At 43.6% G+C, this 23,487-nt stretch overlaps 1 protein-coding gene across 16 annotated transcripts in view; it reads left to right on the top strand.

Annotated features, from left to right (window-relative positions):
• The window catches only part of atxn1a (ataxin 1a), a 157,773-nt gene extending 134,921 nt beyond the window's left edge, over positions 1-22,852 (top strand). For all 16 annotated transcript variants that reach the window (XM_088601931.1, XM_088601944.1, XM_088601941.1 and 13 more), the window contains 2 exons: positions 6,058-8,264; positions 11,999-22,852. In XM_088601931.1, coding sequence (XP_088458057.1) covers positions 6,318-8,264; positions 11,999-12,583 — 2,532 coding nt within the window. In that variant the 5' untranslated portion in view covers positions 6,058-6,317 and the 3' untranslated portion in view covers positions 12,584-22,852. The remainder of the gene's footprint in view (positions 1-6,057; positions 8,265-11,998) is intronic.
• The last annotated feature ends 635 nt before the right edge of the window (positions 22,853-23,487 follow it).

Below are 23,487 nucleotides of genomic sequence, written 5' to 3'. Positions count from 1 at the left end.
TGAAACAGTACTCAATTTTTAACCGTAAGATAATCTGACAACTTTGTTTCTTCCTTTCTTTTAAGTAGTTTACCGCTCACTGTATTAAGCTTTCTGCTCCTCAGGAAAATGTTCTCTGACTATTGAAGGTCACTGTAAAATCTGTCAACTGAGCAAGAAAAAGACCGAACAATGGAAAAGAGGGCAAAATGGTTGTTTTCTTTTGATGGTGGCACAGCAGTGTGGCAGTGAGTGCTACTGCCTCATAGCTCTGGGTTCTGGGTTTGATTCTGGCCTGGGAAACCTTCTCTGTGGAGTTTGCATGTTCTACCTGCGTCTACAGGGGTGTTCTCCACAGGCTCTAGTCTCCTCTCTTCTATCAAAGACTGCTGTCTGGGTTGATTGGTGTCACTGCATTGTCTCCACTTTGCTTGTGTCTGCAGTGAAGTCCGGGATGTAGTCCTGTGTTATGCCCTTCCCTTCCGGGATGGGCTCAGAGTTGTCATAATCTTATCACGAATAAGTGGCTTTATGATAATAGGTGGATGGATACCTTTTGATGTTTAGCTGGGCCTGATTTGTGACGACCAAAAGGTTGAATGAAAGATGCAATGAAGCAAAAAAAGGTATAAAGCGGTTCTAATACTTGAGAAAACAGTTCTAACCTTTGGAGCAAAGCTTCAGCCTGAATCGTCATGTACCTGCATGGAGCTTTGAAAAACAGGCTGGACAACATGTGCCGTCACAGGCTGCAGGCGAAACAGTGTCTCACATTGAAAGACATCGCTACAGCTTTGTATGGAACAGAAAGGGCAGCTATCCAGAGAGAGTCAGCACACCAGTCCTTGGGGTTCATTTTCCCAGCTTAATCCACCAGAGTAAATGATAAATATATAGTCCCAGCTGTGCGAGATTAGGCCTGGCTTTCACCCTGTACAACTCGTATCGTAATCCGTGGAAGTGCTTAGTGGTGACAAGGGGAAGAACAGACATTCCCTTACAAATGAGAAGTGAGTCTGTTCTTTTTCCAGTCAGTGAATACATAGAAGAAAAAAATCAGAAAGAGAGGGTGATATCTTACTGTTCTTTTCTTTAGTGGTCATGTGATACTGCCTACAAGGTGATTGAATACTATATTATGCGTTTGTTTTTCAAAGGGAATGTGCGGCATTTCTGTTCCCAGTGTATGTTTGCCTTTCCGAAGATACCGCATTATTTAAAGCCCAGGCACTTGACCGAAGAAGAAAAAATGGAAAGAATCTATATCTTTTTGGCATTCTGTTGTGTCTGGAATCTGTCGCTACAGGATCTGCAGAGCCATAGTTACTGCAGTTGGAACCTGAAATGTTTACACGTGGCTTTGTTAAATACACATGCTCATTCATTTTTCAACCTGGTGTTTACATTCCTGCTTTTCTGCCCGTACTCTCTCTATATGCTTGGTATAATCCTTGGTGGCAATGTGGCTTGGCAGATTGTTCTCTTGGTTGACAGAGCAGGAGTCGTGAGATTGATCCCGGCCTAGTTTGCCTGTTTTCCCATTGACTGCATGACTTTTCTCTTAGTTTTCCTGTTTTTCCTCCCATAGCCTAAAGACGTAGCCCGGTGTTAATTGTCTCTAACGTGTGTACGGTATGTGAGCGAATGTGTGTGTGTGCCCTGCAGATCGTGTCCAGGCCCTGTCTAGCCCTGCCTTGCAGCTTGCACCTTCCTTGGAGAGATTAGATTTCTTTCTTCCCTAAAAACAAGCCTCCACTAGCGTAATTGTTCAGGAAAAAAATACGGTATCTTGATTTTAACTGCCTGGAACTCTGCAGAATGTGTAAGAGCTGGATATTGGTGGGTGTGAGCTCCTAGGGTTAAGAAATATTCTTTCCCTGCCGGCGTTTGGCTATGAAGTCACCCCAGACATGTCCTTTTCCTCACACCATGTTTAATTCTTTTTAAGGAAACACAGGAGGCTGTTGCGTACTTACAGGGTATTAAAAAAGGGAAGACATTTGAATGAATGTTAGAGCCTGGCTTTGAGGGAAAAAAAACATTCTCCCTGCTTTTCTTAGCAAAAGGCATTCAGAGTAAACAAATTTCAAGACGGCACTGAACTGAGCTGTGACTTCTTGCATCCCTGTAGCAATGTTAGGCTCCAGCACTCAGCGGGCCTCTTTAGGCTGAAACAGCTGTGGATAATTGATGTTTGGATGTTGATGATGTTAAACCTGAATGATTTTTTTACACTTCTGATCCCAAACTTCTCCTCACTGTTTCCCCTATGTATTCTTTGTTGACATTGTTTTGCTGGTGGAGGAAGAGTGCACGCTGGGAATTTGAATTTCTTAGGGCACATTACTTCCGGGATCTACAGTATGTGTCATTCTCTGGCAACTGATGAGATTTCATTTGGTTCCTTGGATATGATAAGGTAATCAGCACACTTGTCATACTTTACATCAGGTAATTCAGACTAGACTTTAGTGTGTTAGGCACGATACGATGGACTGTACATGACCCAGCTTAAAACGTGCTCTTATTGCTGAACTCGCATACTCTGCCTCTCATTGGCAGAATGTAATTCTGTCATTTTGATTATTCAGAATGAAAATGTTCAGACATACTGTCGTGCACACTTGTAGGAAGTGTAATGTTTGTGAGAATGTGAATTGTATAATGACTGGCTGCCAATCTAAAGCAAAGTGGCAAATACTGTACTGTAGATCTGCAGGCCCTATGGAGATGTCAACATTGTGTCATTGTGACATTGTTGTAGCCAACCGTAGAAGCTGGAAGCTGAGGTGTTGGATATTCAGGTTTGACTTCATCATTGTTTTATTTCTTTAAAACGTGTGTCAACTGAGTGATTTTAAATCTGAGGGTGTTTCTTTTGCTATTATTGCTGGTTTTGCATTCTCCAGAGTAGAAGGTAAAGGCAGGTCTGTGTGTTACTTGTGTTAGCAGGGATAAAAGTCAGATCATCCAGCTTCTGCTTTATTTTTTGAGAAAACATGCTTCACAGACTCTCTCTTTTTAAAACCCATTCTTCAACAAATTTGTTTTGTCATTGTTTTTGCTCTGTCGTTAATAGCAGATTTTGTCTGTTTCTCGTGAACATTATCTACAGAGAAGATTGTTTCACGTGGTGTCTGAATTTACCCCTTCTCACCATTCTGCAGTTTTTGCAGAAGCAGATCTTTTTTCTGTCGTTTTTTCACAGAGAAGAGGATAGCACGTAGTTTATTTTTATACTAAGAGCACTCTAGCAAAACAAATGTGACACTTCTAACTTTGCTGTGAAGGTCTATCTAACTTTGTAGTGTCCCGCAATTCTGGTGTCATCTTTGAAAACTAGAACGGCCCTATTAAATGCACAGGCCAACACATACAAGCTTTCAGTTTTATAAAATAGTATATTATTATATGTGTAAAATGCACATCTTATCTAGTTTATCGGTAATTACTATATGTATATTATTTCATTTCAAATGTAAATGTTTCAGAGAATCATATAGAGTACATACAGTATGACTACACCAGTTAATAATAATAATTGTAATAATTAATAACTGCTTACACTTATATAGCGCTTTTCAGGACACTCCACTCAAAGCGCTTTACAGATAATGGGGTCTCCCCTCCACCACCACCAGTGTGCAGCCCCACCTGGATGATGCGACGGCAGCCATAGTGCGCCAGAACGCTCACCACACATCAGCTATCAGTGGGGAGGAGAGCAGAGTAATGTAGCCAATTCACAGAGGGGGATTGTTAGGAGGCCATGATTGATAAAGGCCAATGGGGAAATTTGGCCAGGACGCCGATGTTACACCCCTACTCTTTTCAAGAAACGCCCTGGGATTTTTAATGACCACAGAGAGTCAGGACCTCGGTTTTACGTCTCATCCGAAGGACGGCGCCTGTTTTACAGTATAGTGTCCCCGTGGGTCCTAGGCTTGATAATAATAATAATTTCTTACACTTATATAGCGCTTTTCTGGACACTCCACTCAAAGTGCTTTACAGGTAATGGGGATCCCCTCCACCATCACCAGTGTGCAGCCCCACCTGGATGATGCGACGGCAGCCATAGTGCGCCAGAACGCTCACCACACACCAGCTATCAGTGGGGAGGTGAAAAGGACTGACCCCGCCGTGTTATGATTTTTAGGATTTTTCTCTTAACAGAGGTGTTTCAGAGTTTAGTGGCCCAGGCCCCGAGATAGAAAGTGACATCACTTCCTTAGAAACCACATGGTGCTGAGTTAGCCCGAGGCAGGAGGCCTGGTCTTTCGGGGTGGGCTGAATTCTTCGCTTTCCGGGGGAGCACCTCTGCGGGGCTCCGAAGCTGGCTGTGGCCCATTTGAGGTACACTGATCACATCGGCGCCCCGGCCAGGACGACGGAGCGCAAGGCCTCTCGGTGGGTGAGGCAGCTGCTGAGGGGAAAGAGGAGTTGTCGGGGGAAGAATAAAACGGAGCTCGGCAACAGTAACCGAGGGAAGTGACATCACCTTGCTTGACTCTGGGCGTCGTTGAATCATGGCAGGAGTCCCGGTCTCTTTGTGTAGCAGAATTCACTGCTGTCTGGGGAGTCGAGCTGTGTTGCTGTGAAGTGGTTGTTACCCGTGAGCGGGCTGTGAAATATTGGCGGCCTGTTTGGAGGGAGCACTTGTTTTTACATATCGCAATGAATAAAAAAAAAAGGTTAAAAAGCTAAAAAAGTAAAGATAGTTCTAATAACAACATGAAGTGGTGTAAAAATGATATGATTGGGGATTCCGAACGCAAGCTGCCACTTAGATAATGCTCTTCTTAACTAACAACAGTCTCAATAAACCTCAAAGAAGGCTGCACTTAAAACACCTTTTAAAAAAAAAAACACGCTGTCTCACTGAGATATTTTAGCATGCTTGGTATGCTGGTTATTTTATACCTATTGTATGTTCTGTGAAAGAGCTTTGCAGGATAGGGAGGAAATGTGATATTTGTTTTCTCTTCTGTGTGGTGCAAGATTCAAAATGGAAAGGGCACGAAGCAAGGAGCTGAGCACTGAATGCATTATTGATGGGACCTTATCATGTCAAGGCAACACTTTACAACTGTACAGAGATGCACAGGCACTGTAGGAGATAGAAACCAAGGATTCTGACAGCATCCAAGCCCTTTCCCTTGTCCCTTCAGAGTATTGTAAAGATAATGCTAATGTTTGTTAATGGAAAACCTGCCATTCTTTTCACTGTGCTTTGTAAAGTCTTACCTTGTGGCAATACTTCATTTTATCACACAGTGCAGAACTAATTGCCTTAACTTCTCTGTGTGGGTTTTCCTTAAAGTGTGACTCTAATTTTCAAAAATGAACTGCTTTGTACTGCCTACTGGAAAAATTACCTTCAATCATGTCTGAATTTGTAGGACAGTGCCCTAAAATTCTCCTACTACTGCTCTTAGGAAGTCATTTCACAGGCTCTGATGAGCTGTAGTCCTAGATTTCCTTACATAAATGTAAATAGTTGCAGTTAGTGATAATGAAGGGTATGTGAAATTGCTTGGAAATGTTTAGGAATTAACCTTGCCAGTTTAATCAAAATAAGGTTAATCGCTTTTTAGTGTTTGTTGAGTATTGCTGTACAGTATCTTTTTAAAAATATATATATCTTAACACGGGCTTATTTGAGATGGAATGCTGTTCCAGGCAGTTCTGTTCAAATCCCTTATCTTTCTGACCTGCTTAACTTTTTTGTGTTTTTAAAACAGTCTTCACCTGGTGTAATCGCCGCACTGACCTACACCGTGTGTCTGTTGCGCTTAATATCTCCAAGGATAAAATGGATTTGTGTTATTTTTCTTACTGCTGAAAGCAAATGGTTGCATGGCTGTAGCAGGGGATCTGATGTCTGGTTTACCTTAATCTTGTACTTGGATGGCAGTGATAATTGTATTTTTGGGTGGGATAATTGACCAGGGTGGGCGGCCAGTATGCTGTCAGATGTCAGCTGAAAGTTTATATATATGGTCTGAGACTTTTTGCCCCCCCCAAAAAAAAGCATATTAAAACCATTGCTGATCTTTGCTTGTCCATTGCTTGCAGATTCCTGGAGTGGCTGTGCGGGCTTGCGGTCAGTGGGAAATGATTCCTCATGAAGTCCATGGATCACACACTGACAGCAGGCGTGACTTCCCGTGCATCAGATTAAGATCCGTGCCGGTCAGACACTGAAGACAGACCTCCAGCACAGAGCTAGCCAGTGGGTGGCGGGAACCTGGTGCCGAGAAGGGAAAAACGAGAGAGAGAGAGAGAGAGAGAGAGAGGAGAGAGCAAGAGAGAGCGAGAGAGCCAGCTGCACAACCATGAAGTCCAACCAGGAACGGAGCAATGAATGCCTGCCCCCCAAGAAGCGCGAGATCCCAGCCAGCAACCTGCCCTCGGATGAGAAGCCCGTGGCCGTGGCCCCCGCGAGCGAGAGCCAGCGGGGAGAAAACCTGGCTTGGCTCGCCAACGTGGCCGGCAGGCATAACAGCGCCGTGCGGCACAGCGGCACCCCGGCCGAGACGGGACTGACGCAGGACAGCTCTTCGTACAAGACGCTCGCCGCCGCCGCCACGGTGGAGTATTCCTCCTCCTCCTCCTCCAGGGTTCCAAAGTCGGGGGCCACTGTGGCTGCTCTCCCTACGGTCTACCCATCATCCCTTTCTCAGCCAGGTGGGACCATCCAGTACACCCAGCTGCCGCCCAATCTGCAGTTCATTAGCTCTGGTTACACGGGGCCGTATACCAGCTACATCTCCTCCCAGCTAATCTCCCCACCAGCCACCTCTGCCCCCACGCCCCCTGCCCAGCGTGCCCACCTGGAGGCCTATACAGCCGCCGTCATCTCCCAGGCCTCCAAAATTGACCAGCACCACTCGTTAGGCCGGTCGCCCGGGCTGGTGGCCGCCGGCGGGACCCCCCCGCCCCCGCCCACCTCTGCCCAGCCGGCCAATCAGTACGTCCAGATCGCCGGCTCCCCCTTGGGCGTCAACCCCCGCGCCGTGTCCTCCCCTCCCGCCCACCTCTCCATGCACCTCCACTCCCATCCGGCCGTCATCCCCCACGCCCTGGCCCTCAGCGGGCCCTCGCAGGTGGTGGTCCAGTACGCGGACGGGCCCTCGGCAAAAAAAGAGGACGGGCGGATGCGGGAGATGCTGAACGGCGAGCTGGAGAAGGGCAGGCGCTACGGCCTGTCCCCCGAGGCCGGCTTGGCCAAGGCCAAAGGGGCCTCTGGCCATCACCACCATCACCACCAGCAGCAGCATCAGCATCAGCAGCAGCAGCAGCAGCAGCACCACTACGAGGCCCGCCACGTCATGCTCCCTGCCGACTACAGTACACACGAAACCTCAGGGCTACGGACCTCACTGATGCTGGTGCCCAACAGCCAAGCCAACAGCGGCGCCGACTTGGAGATGGCCTCGGAGAAATCGCCGTCCTGCGCGACAAACAGCGACAAGGCGGGGGGCCTCTGCCTGGGCAAGCCGGTGGCCAGGGCATCGTCTTTCACCTTGTCGTCGTCGTCGTCGTCGTCGCACCTGGGGGCGGACGGCTTGAAAGCCACGGTCACCACCCTCTCTCCCCACACGGTCATTCACACCACGCACAACGCCACCGAGCAGGTCTCCCTGGGTCTCTCTGCTACCGGTTTCTACCCCGCAGCTACGCAGCCGCCCATCATCGGCTACATCGCTGGGAGTGGGCAGCAGCAGCCGTCTGTTGGCTACCACGCTAACCTGCCCCAGCACTTGGTCATTCCTGGGAACCAGCCCTTGCTCATACCGGTGAGTGGCAGCAGTGGGGAGCTGGAATCCGGACCTTCTCTCGCCACGACGTCCCAGCAGTTTGCTACAGTGCCTCACGCCTTCGTCACCACCACAGTCCCCAAGTGTGAGCCCTTTGGGGCCAGCGAGCCACAGCCCCCTGCCCCCTACCACACTGCTGCCGTGGTGCAGGCCCAGCTCCACCTACCCATAGTCCCGGCCACTGCTCCCGCAAGCGTACTGCCCCCGCCTCCGGCCTCCTCCTCCTCCTCCTCCTCCTCCTCCTCCTCTTCACTGCCTCCATACTTCATGAAGGGCTCCATCATCCAGCTGGCTGATGGCGAGCTCAAGAGGGTGGAGGACCTGAGGACGGAGGACTTCATCCAGAGTGCCGAGATCAGCAGTGACCTCAAGATTGACTCGAGCACGGTCGAGCGCATCGATGGCAGCCAGACCCCCAATTTCGCCATCATCCAGTTTGCCGTTGGGGAGCACCGAGCTCAGGTGAGAGAAATTCTGCTGGCAGCTGAACTTTAATGGAAATCAAATTGGAACGTTAGCGGACCTTGACAAGCTTAGTGATAAGTGCCTCAGGCGTGTAGCCTTTTCATTTTCAGAAATGCTAAACCCCAGAAAAAGTGGCAAGATGTCAAGCAGTTTGCCTACTGTGAATTTAGGAGCATTTCTGAGCACTGTATTGTATTGTGTGGTATGTGTTATTTCAACAGGCAGCTCATACTGTACTAATTATGTGAAAACTTCTAAAAAGACCTTCTAAAATCCAGGCATAATAATCCAGGTTTAACAGTACTTAACAAATGGGCTACCAGTTTTTTTTTATAGATCTCCAGGAGATCAAGAAAAATGTTCAAAACAGGTGTGAATCCCACATCTGTGTATGTGTAAGAATGTGGGAAAAGTGGTCTGAACTGTTGGAGCTAAATTTTCTCGGACAAAAATATCTCTTCGTTTGTGGAAATTAAACTGAAGGGAAAACTAGTGATATTGCACACAAATTCTAAGGAAAATTCTAAAAGTCTCAAATGTATCTGAATGCATCCTATCAATAAACAAAGTGTGCATTATCTTATTTAATTGCCAGCAAATTCTTATTAATTATGTCCATACCAGCTGGGATTGTAATTTTGCAAATTAAAGACTGTGCAGTTAAGGGATAAGTGGGCATGAAAACATTAGCTAAAGGATTTTATCTGAATTCATTCAGAAACAATTGAAGCCTCGTTGTTTCAAGAGACAAAGATAAAAATGGATGAGATGCAATGCAAGATTTTAGAACAAAAGAACACTATAGAAATTACAAATGAAAGGCCATCTAATTTATTTGCTAGCATTTTACTGTAATTGATCTGAAGATGTCATCTACAGTAGTTGCTTCTTGAAAAAAGATAGGGTTTCCACAATTTATGTCTTTTGCGAGTACCTTTCGACTCAAATTCCTTCTTTTTCTTCAAGACTAACAAAGATTTTTTAATAATCTGTCATTGTAGGGCATTCGTCTGAACCTGGGATTAGGGATTCAAGCCCTGGATTGATCCTAGAGAAGCAGTCTTTTTAGTTTTGTGACCATAATTATGTACAATATTCCTAATGATATCTTGTATTGTGTATTTTAGAATTTAATATATTTTTAAGTTAAATTATATACTTTTAACTGTATATTCTTGCATTTTGCTTCTTTGATTGTTTTTCCTCATTGCCTAGAGGCAGAAAACAATGTCAGTTTTTGTTGTTTATGGGTGGCTTCTTCAAGTTCAGTATTTCCCATCTTATTTTGTAGTTCGGTTTTGCAACCTACATTTTATCACTCTGCACTTGTCTGTATTAAACGTTGTCTGCCAGTATTAATTCTTGTCTAAATCATTTTCAGTTTTACTGCTGCTTTGGCAGAATTTCCTCATTGTCCTGTTTTGGTATTATCTGCATACTGAACTAGTTTACTTGCTACTGACTGTGTAGATGATGAAAAGAAGTGGTCCTTTTTGTACTTCAGTAATTACATCAGCCCCATCTGAGCAGTCACCCCTTACCTAGTCTTTATTTGTTATGCATGTACTGTACAGTACTTGCATTACCTTGAATGTCCTCCACCGTCAATTTAATAATCACTTGTTTAATGGTCACTTGTTTATTTGTATACTAAACACCTCTACTGCTTTCCCAGCATCTCTACAATTTCATAAAGATCTCAGAAAAAAACACAACATTAGCTGTAGTTGACAAAATATACAAACTCTGTTCTGTGCTCCAGTGAGTATTATTAGAATTCTTGGTAGGCCTTGGCCTGTTCGATATACAGTGTAGAGGTGTAATGAATGAAGGAACGTGAAATATATATTTTTTTACTCAGCACTTCTGCGCAGTCTATGATTCATTCCATACCACCGACAATTCTCTGTCAGATCCTTGAGTCCTGAATTGGTGTAATTTTTCCTGGACAAGGTGCCAAAGCTGTTTCAGACCAATGAAATGGCTTGCTGCTGCTCACAGCCAGAAGTCGCTGCCACTTTACAGAAGGCTGTGTCTAAAGACCTCGGTCTGTTTAGTCTGTTAAACCTCAAGGATTCTGCATCTTCTTCTTTAATCAGTTTCAACTATTCCCAGCCCCTGCAGAAAGACGTCTGAGAAAACACAGACCAACGTGTTTAAGCTTTCTGCAAGTTCAGCGGCACCTGTGAAAGCATTCGTTACCTTGAGAAAAATAACTAGAGCAGCACAAAGGAAGAGCAAAACTAAGACATGCAGTAGTAGCACAGAACAAATTCCTGCCTTTAGGGTGAGAATGAAAGAAAGGGTCTTGCTACAGCACCTTGTTTAAACCTGAAAATACTGTACATTTTTTGTGTTTTCACCTGTGCCTTCTGAAAGTAAATAAAACCTTTCATTACAGACTGGTTAACTGAGAGTGAATTAAGAAACTGGCTATAGGGATATCACATTTAATAGCAGGAGTTACAGTCTTATTTAAAAAGAGTCATTTTAGACTGTTATTGCTTGATAGTAGTTTTAGTTAAGTAGACTTACTGTAGTTAAAGAAAAGCGTCTTATTTTTAGGGGGGAAATGCAGTGCAAATTTCAGTCATGTTTTACATGATTCACAATTTACAAAGAAACACTAAATAGACCCATACCTATGGAAAACGTATGTATGCATGGTCTAAGGTGGTTCACTGCTCTTTAGTTTTGAACTGCGGTGTGTTTTGGCTACTGGCTACCTGCAGAAATGACAAGCATATCAGGCACCACAACAAATTGCTTTAGAATCAGAAAGTTTTCAGAAGAGTGCAGGAAGCAGATATGGCTATAGAAGACCTAACTGGTGTCTTTTTTTAGTTAAAATCTTGTTTCTGAAGAACTGATGAATTGTCTGAATAGAGGAATCGGAGATTAACAGGCATAGTGAATAGAGAAAGGAGGAGATACAGTACTGCGGTTCAATCCCTGTCTCACACGTACACTACCTCTTAATATTTGCTTCAAAGAGAGTGTTGTGTTCGGTGCTCAGTGTCTCAGTGAATGGAGTTCCATACTGGAAGTGTTTTGAAGGGCAGCACTGAGAGAACATAATTTATTATGCTCCGAGAAAGATTTTTAAATGTGTAAATATTAGTCCACGAGGGTGCCTGAGAAGTGTTGCTGACCAGCAGTTCTGCCGGTTTTGCTGACAGAACCCTCAGGTGATGCGGTTTGTAGCAACGATGGAGGAATTTCTTCAGGCAAATCCCCGATCAGCAGGCCCAGCTGACGGGATGATAATAAAGAAACAAAGAGCAGGACTGGGGTTTCGTAAGCGCTGTATCTCCTGTGAGGCTTCAGAGCGTGCCGAAACACAAATGAACCTGATGGGTGGGCAGGTTAGGGGAGCGTGCCCGGCGCCCCCTGTTGTCCACGTGGGATATGACAACCATTGTTGAGAGCCGGGGTGGAAATAAACATCCGGCAACTCCAGATTTGCTTGGGTGTGAAATAAAGAATGCCGAAATGCCACTGGAACGAAAGCGTGTGGTGCAGTATCATTCAGGTGTAAAGTCACTGTGCATGCAGAGAGTGCTTCAGAAAGAAGAAGCAAAATATTTATTTTGAAATTAAACCCCGCTCTTTCCGGCAGAGCAGGATGAAATGTGCCGTATAATGTCTTTATTTTGCCAGGTGTGCACAGTGCCGAGACTAGTTCACGGGAAAGCTCTGAGGGATTTGTGCTGTCACTTTTCTTCCCGCAGGTCAGCGTGGAAGTGTTGGTGGAGTACCCCTTCTTTGTTTTTGGGCAGGGGTGGTCCTCCTGCTGCCCCGAGAGGACCACCCAGCTGTTCGAGCTGCCCTGCGCCAAGCTCGCCGTGGGCGACGTCTGCATCTCTCTCACGCTGAAGAACCTGAGGAACGGCTCCCTGAAGAAGAGCCAGCCCCCGGACTGCGGCGGGGGCCTCCTGGCGAAACCCCCCAGGGCGGACGGGCCGTACGGAGGCCGGAGCCGCTACGCCGAGCAGCAGGAGAACGGACTCGGGCAGCGGGCCGGCGGCGGGGCGGGTGCCACCGGCACGCCGCCGGTCTCCGAGAACGGGGAGCTGAAGCTCCTGGAGCGGGCGGCCCCGCCTGTCGCCGCCGCCGCCGCCGCCTGCCGGCCGCCGCCGCTCGCCAGAACGGAGCCGGGCGGCAAGCCCGCGACCCGGAAGAGGCGGTGGTCGGCCCCGGAGAGCCGCAAGGTGGAGAAATCGGAAGAAGAGCCTCCGTTGACTCTGCCCAAACCCTCTTTTATCCCTCAGGAGGTTAAAATCTGCATCGAAGGCAGGTCAAATATAGGCAAGTGAAGGCTCGCGGGGGACGTTTTTATAAATGGGGGAAAGAAAAAGAATACCCTTCTTCACAGTCGTTTTCTTTCGTATTTTTTTTTCCATTTTCTTTCGTTTTTGTTTTATCCAGAATACTGTACTGTAGGCTTAATAACCCAGTATTTACACGTTATCATCTTAGGTTCATGTTATAACCTTTGTAATAGTTGCATTTGGTATTACACAGGCAATTGGCGCAGGTGTTTGTTCCACAAATCTCTGGAGAGTACGTGTGGGGGACAGATATGTGGGCGCTTGTACACCACTTGACTTCACAGGGAACGGACAGGCTGGTCTGTGGCTTTCCACCCATGTTTTACTTTTAAAGAACCCCCCACCACCACCACCACCACCACCACCACCATCAGCAACACAGGCCCAGAGAGATTCAGGAAGGGCAAAGCACGACACCGAGAGTCCAGCCGAAAGTAGCAAGCTGAGGAACGTCAAAACGGGAGACAGCCAAGCCGCTTCATGTCCGCCGACTTTGTCTCGAGGCGTAGTCTCTTGAAGCGCAGGGTCATTCACCCCTTCACATTTAGATAAACCCTTTCGTACTTGACAGAGCCTTCTCTGGGCAGTAATGTGGGCTTTTACTTGAGATGTTTGTGCTGTAAATTCAGAATGTAGAATATCGGCACTTTCCCATCTTGGGTTTAAATGCACGGGGGTGGCGAGACGGAATCACTCCCCTACATCTCGTTTCTGTGGCGACAAGACCGCTGGTAGGGGTTGACATGATGTCAGCCAGCCCTGGCACTTGATCTCTCTGTTTTAATATATATATTATATATTTTTTTGTCATTTGTTTTTAGAGATAACAGTCGTTATTTTTGGTTGTTGCAGCACATTATTATGGACTTTGAGATGATACAGAAAACAGAATCGTCCGCGTGTTCGGGCTCCATCCATTTCGTGTTTGTTTTCACGCCAGGCGAAGTAGATCAGGTGATCTGAAGTGTTCTCAGATCCGTGACTGATACGCACGTTGCAGTCTATGGTGGGTAAACTGCTTTCTCGTATGCTGTGAATTTGGTTTTCTAAGGCATGCAGTAACCACAAAACATTGGGGAGTGCCAGCTCCCGTGATTAAAGACCCCAAAAAGTGGACCATAATGGGGAATGGGAAGAATCCCAACCAGAAGGTCTGTACCAGATCACAGTACCGGACTCATTTTGATAAACCAATTGTAACTACATTACCATTAGTGACGGGGATGGGTTTTGAATGAATTGAACTCTGGTTGGCTCTTTATACCACTCCCAGCAGCCCCCAAAGATTGTCTGAAAGTTGCTTTAAAGGGAAATAGAGCTGATTAGTATTTCTGAGGATGTCTGCACACTTTAAGCTGTTTACATTTACTTTTAATTTGTGCCCTTCTGCCTCATTCTAAATTAAGATGCTGTTTCTCTCCCAGAAACAGTACCACTAAAAGCACACTTACAAGATGTACATTATGTGAATATGTTTTAGAAATTATATACATTATAAGGTTGGTATTTAAGCGTGAAGTCAACAGTTTGTAGAACTGTCTGCTCTCATTTAAGTTATCATGCAAATGTTCTGATTGGAAATGCATCCTGCTAAAAATATTAAGCCCTTTATGTAGCAGCTTAGCAGCAAATAACAGCATCGCTGATTGTTGTTTCTCTTGACTCTGTCAGCATTTGCTGTTTTTATTTCCGAGTCCATCTTGCACTGGATCACATGGCTTCGAAAAACTCATTGCATGAATGTCTGGAAATTTCAAAGACACGCAGACGGTGTAGTATCTGAGAGATGGAGACCAATACAGAGATGCGAGGAGAGAGATCTTGAAACATCTACAGGTTACTATCTTGTCCCCTTTATACGTGATTGAATGTTGAAACCCATATTATAATCAAAATATGTGCCCAAAGAGTAGGGCTCTTCTATTCCTCTTATTGAGATCATGCACCATTTTGTCCAGTGATTTTTCCAGGCTTGTGTGGAAAGGGCCTTTATGCCCAATAATGATTTAGGAGCATAGCAGGAGATTCTGTCTTGCTCTGGACAGTGTACCTGGAACAAAACTTGATTTCCCAGGGGTGAAATGTATTATTACAGGGTACTCAAGATCGATAACCAAAATTCTGATGAGAGGAAGTGAGCATGAAGGAGCTGTTTGTGCAGCTGTTGCATGTACTGTTGAAGCATTAAGCATCAGCAGTCAAGGGCTTTGTCCCTCAGGAGTAAATGTTTTCCTCTCTGCATGTACGTGAACTGTATCAAACACACCTGGACTGGTCTTCACCCAGCTCACTAACTGCCTGACCTGCTCCTCAGGGCACTACAATGGAAACAGCCGATTCATAAAGCAGAAATCAAAACGTGTCTCAAGGCCTTTGGAGAAACTAAACAACAAAACTGCCTCGTCATTTCCTCAGTTGACTTGCCTTGTGTTGTATCTGACTAGACTAGGTGTTGTGGCATTAGACAATCAGACCAGTCGGGTATTACTACAACAAGCAGTGCCGTATATCTTTCAGAGAAAGAAAAAAGTCGCTTTTACTATCAGGTTTGAATAGACTAGAGTCAGCTTTACATGTTTACTTTCAGTAGTTTTTTAGATCTGTAATGTTTTTTTTTTCCTTTTTAAACCTCTTGTTAAGATTTTGGCACATTTTGCATGATAGATGGTTCATGTTGTAGTGACTATTCACACCCTGGGGGTCAGGAAACTTGCAGAGGCAGTCAATTTGATTGTAGGCTTATGTCGGTCTCCTGACATTCTGAACATGATCAGAGGAATAGGGGAGAAGAAAACTAAACTCAATCCAAATTTTGAGTAACCGGTGCCAGTGTAGCCTCTTTGTCGCATTTAATGGGAGAAGTAATTAAATGGTGTGAGAAAAGATTGGAAATGAGGGGACAGGTGATTGCCTTCAAGCTTTTAAAGTGTCTGTCACACCTAAAAACTGAGAATCGTTTGAAGTAAAGTGTGATTTTTACGGTCTCAACATTCAATAAGTACTGTACAGGGTGTGAGCGAAAGGAAGACTAGACGAAATAGTCTTCTATAGTCTTCATTAGCATTGTTTCCGGCAGCAACATCGTAAGACAGGTTGCATCTGGGGTGAATGGGATGAATGTGAATACTGAAGTAATATGTGACAGCGAGGAAAGAAAAGGTCCCAGGGAGGACTGATTTAGTAGAGGCACTTTTGTTTTGGAATTTTTGATGCTCCGCTTCCAAGAGCACAAAAGCCTAAGAAAGATTTAAAAAAAGGGTGAACCACTTCAACCTTGTGTGGCTGTTCGATGAAGCTGCCTCCGACATGTAGTAAGGTCTTGTTACAGGCCAACGAGATGGCTCTCTTGAGAGAAAATTCTCCTGATTCAAAATTGTACCGAGCGGCTGTATACTGAAAAAGAGGAAAAGTGATACTTTCCTTTTATATAAGGGAAGCAGATCTGCAGCTATAGTGAAAATGCATTCACTATATCCATTTCTACTTAATGGCCACAAAAGTTTGAAGGGTACCTTTTGTCTTTATTACACTTATGTTTGTTTGTATGTATATATACATATATATTGTGTAGGTGTATATCATGTGTGTATATATATATACACACACACGTATATTTTCTTTTACATGCACACAGACATATTCCACACAACATTGAAATTGCCCTGCTGTGTAACTGAGCTGGCGTGGCAGTGGACTGATTTCAATGTTTTGTAGTGTATATAGCGATATGAATTGTCCAGTGTTTTCTTGTTTAAAGTTATACTTTAAAGAATATTGCGATTTGCACATCAGGAGAGTTAGTAACTTTTGTGTTGTTGTTTTTTTTTCCGCTGTAAATGTGGGGAAATTGATGTAGCAGTTACTTAACAGATCTGCCTAACCTCTGGACCCATACTGATGGGTCTACTCTCCTACCTTTTTTGTTGTTTTTTTTCCTCCAGCAGCCACTTTCACGAATTTCTAGCCTCATCGTGTACAATTTGTGTGGAACAGAGACTGGTGGGTCACAGAAGAGCCATCAGTCATACTGAGTGCAAGCGTCTCCTAAGCTTTCTGTTTGGCTGTGAGGTAGCATACTTCCTCAGGTGTTAGTCTTCTTAAGGCAGGAGTGTGCCAGGCAGGGACATTTGGGGTACGGAAAGCTTGGGAAAAAAAAATGTACCCATGCAGATTTAAAATGTTTTTATTTTCTTGTAATAAAACCAGGGTCTCTTGGATTAAACACAAGGCTAGACTTTTTTAGTTCTTTGGTAGCAGGGGAAGGGAATGATCTTCAGCCGAACTTTAGTTGTTTTTTAATGCTTACAAAGAGGGGCAACATGCATTTGTGGAAGGCCGTCGATGTTTAACTTAAACCGCAAGCCAGATGGGGTTTAAACAAAAGAATGCTGAAGATGAAACGCTTATGCTTGGATGCTGTGGAGGCAAAAGTCTGGCATCCTCCAAAAGCGTGTGCTTGCATTTACAGTACACGTTTAAAACACGTCATCCAGAGATGTCTGTCATCTGCATTGTTTCTATACAAGTCCCTAAGATGGCCTTACAGCAGGAGATAAGACTGGGAGGCTAAAAGAGAGGTGATTTCAGAACATGCTGTCCTCTGCACCACTGATATTTTGGAATAACCAAACAGATGACAAGAAAATAATCCAGCTGTATGTGCTAGTAGTAAGAAGGGGACAGTCCAAATACAAACTGAACAGAAAAACTTCTACAACTGAATACAAGCCTGTTCTTTTGTACAGTTCTGGATTGTTTTTAAAATTAAAGTAATTTTCCAAAAAACATGTTTTAAAGACGAGAACAGAGACTTTTTTTTTGTTTTTAGGTGCATTATCCAGCGTAGGTGGTGTGACTGAAGCCTGCAGTCTGCCACGACACTATGCAAAAGTCTCCGTTTTACAACGCCAGAGGGTTTTTTTTTTTGCCCAGTGTCCCGTCGTGGACAGAGTCATTCTCCATGAATGGTGGTGCACCAAGTCTTGCCCATTTTCTGTTAATTTAATTTCCATTAAATTTCTGCAGTAACATGTGGTGTTACTGCCAATGCCAATGTTAAGGTTTTCAATCTTAAGTGTTGGCCTTTAGCTACAGTATGTTGGCGTCAAGAGCACCCCTTGACCAAACCCAATATCTGTTTTTCACACAGCTGCGCTGATCCGAGCACAAGCCTCCTCTTGCTTACGGTATGTAGGGTGCTGGTTTGAATCTGACTTCTCTCTGCCAGCCAGACGTAGCACAGACAAGCCCAGTGTAACACCCCAAAATACTGTACCGTTTTTTTTTTCCCCAACTCAAATCTGTTCTTGCAAAGAAACAACATTTGGGGTTTTAACCTTCCCAGAAATAAACAGGAGTATCTGCTAGCATTCTTACACTCAGATGAGAAAATGTTGTGGTCGAGTTCCTAGTGGTGAGGCCCAGTTGTGTGCCAAGTCCAATTCCACCAGGTTGGTTCAGTAAAATAGAAAAGTATTTGGATCTTAGCTTGGTCATACTCACTCAGTACTTCCATATTCTCTACTCAGGGCACGCACATTCTCAGCGCTTTGTTTTTGAACCGAGTTGGAAAAAGAGAGGCACACTTCAGTCTGGCTCAAACTTGCAACAAATATACAGTATACAGGTTCCAGCAATGACCTTTGCTGAGGTGGCAGGGAGACGTACTGTAGGTACTGTACATAGTGCAAATACAGGAATTAAAAACTGACTGGAATGACTTTGACACTATATACAGAAGAATGAGAGTGATGATAAGACACAGTGTGATTTAGTTTTTTTATAATTAAGTGTTTCATTAAAAAGGTATCCTGGGTAGTAAGACTGTTTCTTTCTAGACGTCAGTTCGCCCTTTTTTATTTTGGCTACCTTTCGCTGTTTTCCTTTCATCGTGCCAACTTGTAATAATTAGCGTCGCGCTGATACCCTCTTGAGTTTTTCCCCTTTTCTTTTAATAATTGTTTTCCTTTTCCCCTCATTGTGTTTTTACATTTATTCTTCTTCCTCCCAGTCCGCTTTTGCCTCAAACTGGAGAATATGCAGATAGTGAACTTTACCAGACTAGCAATGTGCCTCTGTACAATGTCTAGCTTGCAATATGTCAATATTATCTCTCACTATATATGACTCTCAGATTAGCTGAACACGGGCTTTTTTTTCTTCTGTCGACAGTTTCCAGGCAGTTTGTTTCTAAGTCAAATAGTCGGGATGCAATCTTCTGAGGGAAGTCTGTATAGTATGTTTTATTAAAAAAAAAGACTGTTCGTGTCATCGTTTGGAGTTGTACATCCTGGAGTTTTACTTAGAAAGTGTTTTTTTTTTGTTTTGCGTTCTTGTGCAGGCCACACCATAGGCAGTGAGCGAATGATGTCACCTGCTGAGCTTTTTATGTAGCGTTGATGGTTCTTTTCTACCATGTAGTCAGTGGTAAAACAGGAAAGACCCAAAGTGTCATAAGAAATAGGAGGGTCTCTTTTCCCTGACAGACTGTAGTTACCTCCTCATTCCTTGTTCCTCGTACAGATATGAACTGCAGCACTCAACCCTTCTGACTTATAAGGTCCCTGTATTTTTTAAATATATATATTTTGCAGTGTATCAATCACCCCTACCCCCCTGCTTTAGCAAACAAGACAGGTGCCCTTGCAGGTGACATCATCCGCTGCACCCTATCAGCGGCCAGAAAAAAAAAATAAAAAAAACTTTCAGAGCTCTTACTCAGGTATGGGGGGGGGGGGGGGGTTGGCGCGCGCATGAGCACACACTCGCGTGTGTGAGTGTGTGTGTGCGCGCGCTTGTGCGTATGCGTGCGTGTGTGCGTGCGTGCAGGGGCGCGTGTGGTACACTGATGTAACCAGAAGCAGCACTTTTATTGCCCGCGAGCAGAGGTGCTCCTCACCCCTCTCGAAGCCCGTCAAAAAAAACAAAACAAAACAAAACACAACAAAACCACCCGCACAGAGATGTGGGTCGCCTGACCTCTGGACCCTTCTCCAGAAGTTCAGTTTTCCTCCTGAGCAGCAGCAGACCTCAACAGCGCCTGTGACACGTTGTCAGGGCGCAGGGCCTTCCTGAACGAGAGCTGACACCTCTCGGACTCTGACTGGCATTTTGGGTGCCGTCGCGAGTCCCGTTGTTGTGAATCGCAATGACTACTCGTCCGGGTGGTGTTGTTCGCTAATACCATGAAACATGATGGTAGCGCTGACGGAAAAAAACAAAACAAAAAAAAAAACCTCATAAAGTGGGGACCACTTAAAACAAAAATGCACATTTAATCCTTTTTTTAGGGTAGAATTAATAATACTGTTGATGCACTTTTTGAAGCCAGGAAAGGTCAGGCTTGCCTGTCTGTCAGGGGAGGCCTGGTGCTTTCAAAGCTCTTACATTCATTTCAGAGAGAGAAAGGGGAGACTGACGGAAGTGTGGTCTGCGTTTTGCTTTTAAAGCAGTCAAGGCCCAGCAGTGTTTTCCTCACCTTTCCTTCCTTTTAGCTCATTACTGGGTCTAGTGAGTGAGAAAATGAGGTCAGGGTTTGACGAGGTTGAATGGTTGGGTGGGTGGATCGTCACATAATTCAAAGTGGAATTGGACACCTTTACTCTCGGGCTTATTTTTCTTTGTTTTTGTCATAGACCTCGCTTCAAAATGTGTTACCTTACTGATAGGATCTTTTTATTATTATTTTCTTTGTAGCACTATAACCTTTTAGTCGGGACATATACAGTAGATCTTTTTTTTTTTTAATTGTTTTAACTAACTTGAGTGGCCGAAGAGCTGTATGTAAGCACTCTCATTGAGGAGTACAGGTGATATTTTTATTTGTTTTTCTTTCAATTGCACAAATGAAAATTTGAATGTTGGTGCGCGAGTTTCAGTATTTGGAGAATTAAAAAAAAAAGGCATGTTTTTTTTTTTGTTTGGATTTTGCAATGAATTTGGCACCTTGTTTGAAAGGAGACAACCTGAATACAAATCAAAGGATTACTCAGTTGAACATGTAACTGTTGTTGACCTCATGTCAATATTAAAGGCTTTTGCCAGAATTCACTCTCAGGCTGAGAAAATTATATATGCCCACCCAGCACTTCAGTTTAATTTTGATTTTTTTTTTGTGGGATGTTTAATTTGGGTTTGATTTTTTTGTTGTTATTATAATTGTTCTGGTTATTTGAACTTTAACAAAAAGGTGCACCACTGTCAGAAAGAAAATTGGCCACTCCAATGCAGCGAAACGTATTGGAGCTCATCTGTACCACTTTTAAAATGCTGTATGATGAGCTTGTTCTATGAACCCATTTTTAATTTTTTTTCCCATTATTATATGTGGACGCTCCTATTTAAACTGAACCCAAATTGAAGCTTCCAAACAAATTAGCAAACATTTTGCTTCATGTGTTTTTGGTTGTCTTTTGAGTCATCTGAAACCATTCCTTTCAAAGAGTTTGTTTCAACCAATGCCACCACAAAGCAGAGACTGCATTTAATCCCTGTTCATGAATTTATTTGTTGGTTCCACTTCGTATTGCTTTTCAAACTTAACAGCGTCATTCTGGAGCTGTTATTCAAAAATAATAAAGTCTGTAAAACAGGCTGCTCAGTAGAAAAAGTCCATGAACCTCACAAACAATCCACAGCAATCTATCAGCAATAGATAAATGAAATTCTTGAAATTGTATATCTACAACCTGTATAGGAGGTTCTTTTCAGTTAAATGTATTTATTAATAGATTCCTCTTTGATATTTTTATAAACACATTTCTTTAGAAAACTTGACATATCTGTAAGAAATGGACAAAAATCCTCTGTTCTCCTCCACAGTTTCACAATTTGACGGTTTCGTGTGGTGTTTCTGACCTAATGCTTTTCAGTCTTAAATACTGCCCCCCTCAGTGAAGAACTCAGTTCACTAGTGACTAATTCTGGTTGCTTGTGTTACAAAAAGAAATGTGCAATCCGATTAACCCTATATTACTAGTGGTTTTCAAGAACAGACTGGTGTCCCAGTTTTCTGTTTTGACCTCGAGACCTCAAAGCAGCAACAGTGAGTGAATGAAAGTTAGAAGAAGGGAGCTGCACAGTATTTCCTTTAGATTAAGCATCAATGTACCCTGATCTCGCAGGGTAAAGAGTTTTACAGGGGATGTGATTTACTGTAGAAGTGCACACATTTCCAGGCAATTCTAATTCCCAGTTTTCTTTTTTTTTCTGTGTGTTTATTTTCCGAGTACCTTCAGACATGAGGTAGAGAGACATGAGGTATCGTTAAACAGGAAGCCATGACAATTTCACAGGATGCAGGCGATCATTTAGAGGAGCCTTTTAAAGAAACAGCTACTGCCGTAGCCCCAAGGCCTAATCATTACAGATGAGCAGATGAAGATGCTTTCATGATGAGAATATGTCTTCCACCAAGAGTGAAGTGGGGGCTGTGTTACAGATCTCTTTTTGCTGGCGAATGGGCAGAGGTGATATACAGTAGTATAAACAGATCTGGCCAGTAGCATGTGGAGCGAGTGTCATTGGAGGAATTAAACATGTTTTGCACCTTAGTGGTAAGAGGAGAAATAGTACAGACATAGTTAAGAGCTTTTATTGTGAAAGGAGAATATTTTTTGTTTCCATATGCGTGCATACTCTCTGTAATTTCAGTGTAAAATATTGTACTTGCACTAGCTTTTTTAAAAACAAATATAAAAAAATGGAAGAATTGAAATTCTATTTTCTAATCGTGGTGTGTCTATTTGTAGGATACACTCAAGTCTGTTTATTGGATTTTATGGTCCCTTTCTTTGATGGTGCTTGCAGGTTTTCTAGTTAGAAATTATTTCATTATTATGAATAATAAAACAATATTTGATTCAGGATTTGAACAAATTTGTTTTAAAAAAGAAAAAAAAAAGAAATTGTCTGTATACCAGTACAAGTTTATTGTTTCAGTATACTCGTACTAATAAAATAACAGTGCCAATTGCAAAGCTGTGCCTTTTTGACTTGCATCTGCCTTAAGAGCTGAGTAAAAGATTTGGATGAAAGTACATTCCATGGTTTCAATTTGCTGTATTATGCGTGTTTTCAATTTTTTCCCCCATTTCATTCAGAATGCTACACAACCTCTGCTTCCTCTTCATTGAGGTGATGATCAAGCGGATTCATGGTTTTCAGTTTCGAAGTGTCAACTTGTAATGTTGTTTTGCAACCAAATGCTAACTTACTATCCAATTATATTAAATAAAACCCTTACACAGGAGAAAATGAAGTTTTTTTCAATTTCCTGATTTGCTGTTAGGCTTTCTGTTTATTGACCAGAAGCTGAGATGTCAAATTAACAACAAAACACACTGGTTTAGTTTTTAATGTATGGCAAAAACATACAGTTGTAATGATCAAGTTAGTATTTCAAATTCAAATCAGGAAAAAACAACATTACAGCCTAAAGGAGGTTGTACCAGGTGTTCTTCAGTCCTGTTTTGCATATATTCTTAAATAAAAGTCTGCAAGTATGGGCCTCATTCTTCGCTAGGTAGCACCGTTTGTATCCTCCAAACAATCCTGTATTGAGAGTGGACTTTTTCTGAAGGAATTACTTATGTAAGTTAATATATTTTAAAGGCGTTATTTGGTCCTTATGAATGGTGTTTGACAGCACTGAAGACCTGTTGGGAATTTTAGACATGTTCTCAGCTCAGGCCTGAACAGCTCACTCTGAAATGCAGGTTGAGGTCTGTAGTTAATGGCCAGGATGCAGCAGAGACATTTGATTGAGCCCCACCAGTTACAGGGTTGAAACTAGCTGGCCATGCCTCTCTTCACTATCAACAAAACAGAACAGAGCAGACTACAGCCTGTGATGACCCAGGCACCTGCAGGCTCACTGTGGCAGTGAGGGA

Source organism: Lepisosteus platostomus, chromosome 12 (genome assembly GCF_059453375.1).
Source record: "Lepisosteus platostomus isolate fLepPlt1 chromosome 12, fLepPlt1.hap1, whole genome shotgun sequence".
Taxonomy (NCBI): Eukaryota; Metazoa; Chordata; class Actinopteri; order Semionotiformes; family Lepisosteidae; genus Lepisosteus; species Lepisosteus platostomus.
The sequence above is the reverse complement of the archived record's forward strand: the minus strand, read 5'-3'. Positions and strand labels throughout refer to the sequence as shown.